The following is an 8,175-nucleotide window of genomic DNA, read 5'->3' as shown; positions in this document are numbered from 1 at the left end:
CCCCGGCTCCGCCCGCCTCCCGTGCCCCGCACCCGCCTTGCCGGTCCAGGGCGCTTCCTGGGGACGGCCGGGTCCTGGCTCTGGCGGATGGAGACCGGAACGGCCTCCGCACGCGCGGCGGCCAGACGCGGCGACCCCATGGCCTCCTGGTCTGTGCTGAGGAATCAAACAGGGCCTCATGCGTGCAAGGCAAGCACTCGACCACTGAGCCACCTTCCCAGCCCCTGTACTTTGGTCTTTTAAAATTCCTTTTCAGCCGGGCGCTGGTGGCTCACGCCTGTCATCCTAGCTACTCAGGAGGCTGAGATCTGAGGATCGCGGTTCAAAGCCAGCCTGGGCAGGAGAGGCCGTGAGACTCCTATCTCCAATAAACCACCAGAAAACCGGAAGTGGCGCTGTAGCTCACGTGGTAGAGCGCTCGCCTTGAGCTGGAGAGCTGAGGGACAGCGCCCAGGCCCAGGGTTCAAGCCCCACGACCGACCAAAAAAATAAGTAAATAAAATAAAATCCCTTTTCCGGGGCTGGGAAGGTGGCTCAGTGGTAGATCACACTTGCCTCGCATGCATGAGGCCCTGGGTTCGATTCTTCAGCATCACATAAGCAGAAAAAGCTGGAAGTGGGGCTGAGGCTCACGTGGTAGGTGCTAGTCTATAGCTGAAGAGCTGAGGGGCAGCGCCCAGGCCCAGAGTTCAGGCCCCACGACTAACAAAAAAGACAAAAAGAAATTGGTTTTCTTCTGCTATATTTTAGATCTTTTGGAACTTTTGTGCATTTTTTTCCTTTTCCTTCTTGTCTAATTGATGCATTTGAACGTGAACATTCAGAATGACTAGAAACATAGTTCAGTCCTCTTCTGTACCACTTGCTTTCTCTTTTTTCCCTTCAGTAGTGACGCGGAGGGCCTCACACTTCTTGGCAAACTCTACTCCATTTGCTATGGTTATTTTTGAGATAGGGTCTCCTATTGATGCCCAGGCCAGCCTAGACTGGAACCCTCCTTTTCACACTTCCCTCATAGCTGGGATGGCAGGAACAGACCACCAGACCCAGAGTTTACAATCTGAGCTGGGACCTCACTAGCATTTTATCCATGCTGGCCTCAAACTGCAGTCATCCTGCTTTCTGACTCCTGAATAGCTGGAGTTACATACAGGAATAAGCCCCTTCGCCACCGCCTGTGATTTCTGTTTAGAATGGCCATTCTAGTGATGGGGATCATGAAGTTAAGGACAAAGCTGGAGAACTGGGACAAAGCAATCTCACGTTCTCATTGAAGTTCCCTCTGACCTTTGACCTCCTGTTACTCTGAGAGCTCTGTGTAGTGTTCTAATTCTGAGGCAGAACTCTCCATTCTACTTGGATAGCCAGGAGCTCTACTGAACGCCTATGGGGATCAAATTGAAGCAAGGGTCATTTCTGTGGTACCTCTATCTGGACAAAATCTATTGCTTATTGTCTTTAAGAAATGTGAAGGCCTTGGTGGAGTATTTTCACATTCTTGATGCACACCACAGGGACACCTTAAATGGTCAGTCTTTTCCCACTCTTCCCTGTTTCCTTACCTAATAACTAAGGCACAGGAAAACTTGCTTGTCTAGAAGTTGCTAGGTTAACAAACACTTCTTGGGTCTCCTATGTGAAGCAAAGAAAGAAACTGTCTACAGAGTTGAGGCTTGTGGCAGTCTAGTGTGAAGGGTATATATAACTGTAGGCTCTGGGGTCAAAGCCCTGCTAAAACAAATATTGTTTGGTGGTTTGGAGGACATCCCATCCTCTTGGTCAATATCCTCAGCTAGAATGATGATGAAATCCAGCGGGTGGGGGATTGCTCGGCCTTAGATCTCGGACATCCTGAGCTCCATCTTTAGCATCCCCAGTGGATTCCACTTCCCAGAGAGAGGTCATTTAATGAGATGGTGAGTGGAAAACTCAGGTAAGGATTTTAAAAAGTGATCCTTATAATTATTCTTCTTAATAGCTAGCACTATTCAACAAGGTCTTACTTCTTGTGTAGCAAATGGCAAGTTTGGGTCAGATGATCTGCACCATCCTTTCTGTGATGCAGAGTCCATCAACTAAGAATAGACCAATTAAACAGGACATCAATTAAACTAATAGGAGACCTGCTAAAGTAATAGATCAATTAACATGTCTTTGGTTCTGTTAGAGCCAAGTAAAGACATGGCACCCTGTCCATTTATTCCAACCTTTCAGGAAATAAATGTCATTTATGAAGGGGTTTCTTCCATCAAGATTTTCTTAAAAGTTCATTGGGTCCTAAGAACAAGAAACAATGGAAGGCGGGGATGTGTCTCTGACGCCCCAGCGCCTAGTAGTAAACATTGTGTCACAACCCCATGCCTTTGTTCTTGTCATCACATGGAGATTGCCTATCGGTGTGAATCTCCCCAGAGCTTTCTGACTGGCCTGGCTCAGAGGGGGTGGCTGCAGGACAGGGAACCATGAATCAGGAAGGCGGGTCTGAGAACCAAGTCTCCCATTCCTGGTCTCAGTGGAATGTCTGCTGTGACAAGTCCAGTCTCCTAAGTAACCACTCCCTGAGGACACAGTGCCCAGAAGTAAACACATGCTCACGTGGCCTGATCACCGAGGATGGTACAACAGCCTTCCTGGTAAGACAGTGCTCTCAAGGCCTTAGAATTGGAGTGGCTAGAGCCCACGGGCTGCAGAACAGTACTTACCAAATACCTATTGGATGTCCCGGGAAAACATTCCTCCAGCATCTGCTCTCACTGTATGTGAGTGTGTGCACATGTACACGCTCACATATGGTAGGAGAAGGGATACTGAGGCCATGGGAAGCCCCCAAACCCTGACATTCTAACCACAGGTTCCCTGAGCTCCTAGATAGGTCCAGATGGGGCTTCAAATTAGACTGATATTCAGACAGTTTCTGTAATCGAGAAGCAAGAAAAAGATCACAAAGGTACACATAAAAATCCCTTTTTGTCCTGTGTGATATGTATGTCTCACTGTGACCAGCCATAGTCCATAGTAGGTAAGTTGCGTTGTTTCTGTCAGCTTATTTTCATTGAAATACAAGATTAGAGAGTGAGTGACAGGCTCACATCTGGGAGGCTGAGAGCTGGAGGACTGAGATTAGAGGCCAGCCTGAGTAGAAAAGTTCATGAGACTCCATCCCCAAAATAAACAGAAAGCAGCTAGAAACCTTGGTCAAGTGGTGGAACCTCAGACTCAAAAGCTCCAGGCCCCTGAGTTCAAACCTCAGTACCACCCCCTCAAAAACCAAAACCAAAAACCACCCTTCCCCCTCTTCAAGTATCACTGAACGTACATGATAGAACATGTACTAACCATGTACTAAAGACGGGACAGAACAAGGCTGTGGAGTCAGAGTGACCTATATTTGAATCCCAGCACTGCCACTTGCTGTGTGGTTAACCTGAGTGTCTGCCAAGCACAGGATGATCTACAAACCAGCAGCAGCCACACCACGCAGGAGCTGGTGGAAATACAGTCCCCTGCTCATTGCCTGAATCATGATTAGTTTGATAAGACCTCTGAGTGGCCAGGGTGCCCAGCAAGTGGCCTCTCTGTCTCCAAAAGAAAAAGTTAACACATAACATTCCTCACCAGGAAGGGCAGGTGTCGGGGAGCTGCCGTCAGGGTGCTCTGGCCCCCATCAGCCAAATCATTTGCTTTACTAAGTATGAAGAACCTACTTCTGCAGGAATGTTAAATTTCTCCTACCTGAAAGGGAAAAGCCCAGGTAAAATGATGGCCTATCCAGAATGGTGTCCTCAGCACCTAGAGAGAACGAAGCTCTCTCCCTCCCATTCAGAAGGAACACTGTGTCTGCTCCACCAATCAGTGCCTTGCCCTCTCAGTGATGTACGTATGCCCGTCTGCCTCAAGGCAAGCGGCTGGGTCCTGTGGCCAAGGCCGACTACTGTCATCCTCCACAGCTCAACATCAGGGACCTGCGTACTGGATTGTCCAGAAACAGAAGAATCACCTCCCAGGTCACGAAGCACGCTACCCAATTCTACTACCTTTGTCTAGATGACTCTAGATGTTTGACACTTGGGAAATGTTGCAGAATAGACCATCTCCTTGCCTTCCCCTCCACAGATGTGCTGTTCTATCACTTCCTCCATCACGTAACCAACCTGAAATCGAGACAGATCAAGATTGTGTTCGACATGATGGACTGGATGTGTGTGGGGGAGATTGGCTTTGACCAGTTCTACGTGTTGATTTGTATACTGCTGTCACACCAGGCAAGTATGCGGGGAGGGCCTGGGCCGGGGGCTTCCAGAGCCACCAGCTCGCGACAGCTAGCACCAGGTGGAAGGCACTGAGATTTGTTTTTTCTCTTCCACTGCAGTACAAGCAAGAGGAAGAAAAAAGAATGGGAGAGGGTTATCTCTGAATAAGCACTCATAACCTGGTCATCTTTGCTCAGCCCACCCCTGTGGCAGCCCCTGCTGGCTGCAGCCCCCCCTTGTAAAGAACTATCGTCCCTGGCCACCACCCTTCACCACCTGCCCACTCCGTGTCAGGAAGAATCAGTTATCAAAAGTGCCTCATTTCCTGCAGTTCCTCTGCTCACTTTTCTGCAGAGAACTGGTGAGAGATGAGCAATGTCCCTTTCAGGATTCCCCCCCAGGGACTACTTACCTGACCGGAGCCCTGGAGAAAGTGACCCGTGTGCCGCTTTAGTATGTTCACAGGGCCGGCACTGCAGGTGAGGTGGTGCATGAATGCGGGCAACAGGGGCTTTGTCTGGCAAAGCTGACTGAAACAGGGTGTGTGGAGGTATACAGGTCCTCCTTGAATGCAAACACTCAGCTAGGCCAGGATGTTGCCACGAATGCTCTTACCTGAGCTTCTGGAACTTCACTTTTGCTTTTGGCTCTCTAGGGAACAGGCTAGTAACAGTACAACTCTTGGGAGCACAAGTTTTTAGGGCAACACCAATATTCTTCCCTACTTTACAAATTTCTCAGAACCACTTGGAAGAACAGTTCATGTATCGTCATTCCCGGCCTGTTTTTGACCTGCTGGACTTGGATGGGGAACTGAATATTGATGCAACTAACTTCCACATGTACAGATTTCTATTCAGTCTCAAGAAACAGGAACTCAGAGATCTCTTCCACGACTTTGACATCACAGGTGACCGTGTAAGTGCAGACCCCACAGGTTTGCCAGTCCTAGGGTGTGGACTCAGGGCCTAACTCTGTCCCTGAGCCTCTCTATGCTCAAGGCTAGCACTCTACCACTGGAGCCACAGCACACTTTTTCTGCTTATGTGGTGCTGAGGAATCAAACTCAGGGCTTCATGCATGCTAGGCAAGCACTCTATCTCTAAGCCACAATCCCAGCCAACAGCTCCTCTTTCTAAGAAAGCAATGTCTTACAACAGTAGAGATGGGCAAAGAAGGTATGGAAAAACTTCCCCAATTAATCATATTACGTAGTGTTGGGATCAGAAAGCAAAAACAAACTGAAGAGATTCTTGGGTCCTTGGAGATAAAGGGTTGACTTATGTAATGATGTAATGTGCTACATCATGCAATCTGACCACAAAAGCATAGAAACTTGTTTGGGGAAGAGTTTATAGGTCTGGATAATTAGAAAGTTCTATAATGGAAACACGAGCAAAAAGAAAGGGCTCTATGGGGAGGGACGGCAGGAAGTGTATGTCGGAGGAGCAAGTGGGAGCTCAAGTTGAAGACGGTAGCTCCCACTGGGGGTGGGGACGGGGGGAGCAGGGCTGCCAGCCAGCAACATCTGGATGTGATACCAGAGACTTAAGACAGTAATCTTTATTCCTAAAGTTCTGGGGCTCAAGACTACAACTACATAATAATTGTGTTCTAATTCTGAGCCTTCTAAACTCTCCAAGTTTCTAAGACATCCTACTGTCTACTACAAAATGTCAGATTTTCCCTGAAATCATTTTTCTTTTTTCCCAACAAAAGCGTCTTAATTACAAGGAATTTAAGTTGTATACTATTTTCTCCACTGACAAGTCCCGGGAGACACAGAAAGTAGTGGAAGAGGAAGAAGAGAAAGAGCAAGAGCAAGAGCAAGAGAAAGAGAAAGTGAAAGGAAGTGAAAAGGAAAAAGGGAAAGAGGAAGAGAAAGACAAATGGAAGGCTCTGCTTATGAAAAGGTTACAGACTAATATAGTAAGCCAAAAGAATGCCCAGTAGAAATTGAGATTTAGAAGTGGAGAACATGATTACGTTGTTAACATGTCTAAAAATAAACTTAAGAGCATCAAAGTGGTTATCTTTACACTGACCTTCGTATAGGTGAGCTCACCGACCCACCCCAGCAGTCCTTTAATAACCTAGGCTTCACATAGAACTGGCAAAAATGCAATGGGAAGTAAGAACCCGAGTTCTAAGGGGACTGTGGATGACTGCAGATTTGACTGGTGTGCTGAGTATAAATGATGACAGCAGAAGACCCTGGTTGTGTGATTGTTTATCCTATGTCTTAAGTAAAGACACAGGGTTTTGAATGTCTGCCCTTCTACAGTAATCCCTGTAGGTAATTGCCTTAGTGATTCCTGGCATCTTGCATCTGTTACAGAAACTACGTATCTTACTGCTGAGTTTTTGTGTTCCCATAAATCCCAGGACCATCTGACTCTATAAAAGCAGTCAAGGAGGTACCGTCGGGGTAACCATGCCTGTTGGTTAGACTCATTCCGTGCCCCAAGGCAAGATTTGCATGGGTATCTGTCACCCCAGAATCTGCTGGTCCTAACTGGTATCTTCCTTTTTTGAGGTGCTGGGATGAAACCTAAAACCTCACCCATGCTGGGCAAGTACTCTACTACTGAACTCATGTACCCCAGCCCCAGTCACTTTATCCACACGGCCCAATTCTGCAGCAGCTTTCCATCAACCCTGCTCATTCGATAGCTGTGAACCAAAATGACTGCTAACTTACTATAAGCCAGCAAATGAAAGCTAAAGCTTCCTTAATATTGGCCACCACGGACCAACTCTAATCTTTCCAGGCTGAGATCACTCGGATGCCAAGGGTTCTAAAATGGCCAATGGTGACAGAACTTCAGCCGCAGGGAAAGTTGGCTTTAAAGGTGTGGAGTCTGTTTTCTTTTGAGACAGGCTCTCACTATGTTGCTCAGGCTGGGTTTACAACTTGTGGGTTCGAGTTGTCCTCCTTGGTAATGGAGAATGCCAGAGAGGTTTTCTGGTTTAAGAATCTGATTTTGTGATGAGGTAAGCCTAAGCCATTAATCAAATCAGAAAGGGTAAAATAATTATTACATGCCTTTGTATCAACTTTTGAATTTTTTTTTTTTTTTGGGTTCGGTCGTGGGGCCTGAACTCTGGGCCTGGGCGCTGTCCCTCAGCTCTTCAGCTCAAGGCTAGCACTCTACCACTTGAGCCACAGCGCCACTTCCGGTTTTCTGGTGGTTTATTGGAGATAGGAGTCTCACGGTCTCTCCTGCCCGGGCTGGCTTTGAACCGCGATCCTCAGATCTCAGCCTCCTGAGTAGCTAGGATTACAGGCGTGAGCCACCAGCGCCCGGCTGTAACTCTATCTTTTCAAAAGAGACTTAGGTAGGAAGGGTCCAGTGTAAGGGTTAACCTGGACAGAAAACATGAGACCTTATTTGGGAAAAGAAAAAAGCCTAAAGCAAAAAAAAAAGAAAAGGGTTGGAGGTATATGGCTCAAATGGTGGAAGGTCTAACAAGGGCAAAGCTCTAAGTTCAAATCCCACTACAAGAATACAGTAATAGGCTCGCTTTAGGTGAATGAGGTAGTTAATGGGAGGAAGATATGAACTTAGTGGAAAACAAAAAGCACAGGAAAAATGTGAGACAAAAAGCCAGAAATACACCACAAAGGGCAAGTAAAATACAGCCCAGCAGCTAGATAATCTCAGCTCAAAGGGTGTGAAAGGCCAGGCCAAAGGAAATGATGGTGACAGTGACAGAAAGAACACTGGGCTTCCTGGTCTCCCCTACAGTGTCTGAGGAGAGTGAAAAACAGAACAATATAAAATTGAGAGGCTTGCTTTAACAAAAGGCCATTTTACCTTTTTTTTTTTTTGTCATGGGGCCTGAACTCTGGGCCTGGGTGCTGTCCCTCAGCTCTTCAGCTTAGGGCTAGCGCTCTACCACTTGAGCCACAGCGCCACTTCCG

At 47.3% G+C, this 8,175-nt stretch overlaps 1 protein-coding gene across 1 annotated transcript in view; it reads left to right on the top strand.

The window, feature by feature from the left end:
• The first annotated feature begins 1,386 nt into the window (after window positions 1-1,386).
• The window catches only part of Efcab9 (EF-hand calcium binding domain 9), a 7,285-nt gene continuing 496 nt past the window's right edge, over window positions 1,387-8,175 (top strand). The window contains exons 1-4 of the mRNA XM_013028610.1: window positions 1,387-1,528; window positions 4,114-4,262; window positions 4,992-5,168; window positions 5,970-6,064. Of these exons, the coding sequence (XP_012884064.1) occupies window positions 1,387-1,528; window positions 4,114-4,262; window positions 4,992-5,168; window positions 5,970-6,064 (563 nt within the window). The remainder of the gene's footprint in view (window positions 1,529-4,113; window positions 4,263-4,991; window positions 5,169-5,969; window positions 6,065-8,175) is intronic.

This window comes from Dipodomys ordii, unplaced genomic scaffold, assembly GCF_000151885.1.
Source record: "Dipodomys ordii isolate 6190 unplaced genomic scaffold, Dord_2.0 Scaffold112, whole genome shotgun sequence".
Classification (NCBI taxonomy): domain Eukaryota; kingdom Metazoa; phylum Chordata; class Mammalia; order Rodentia; family Heteromyidae; genus Dipodomys; species Dipodomys ordii.
The sequence above is the reverse complement of the archived record's forward strand: the minus strand, read 5'-3'. Positions and strand labels throughout refer to the sequence as shown.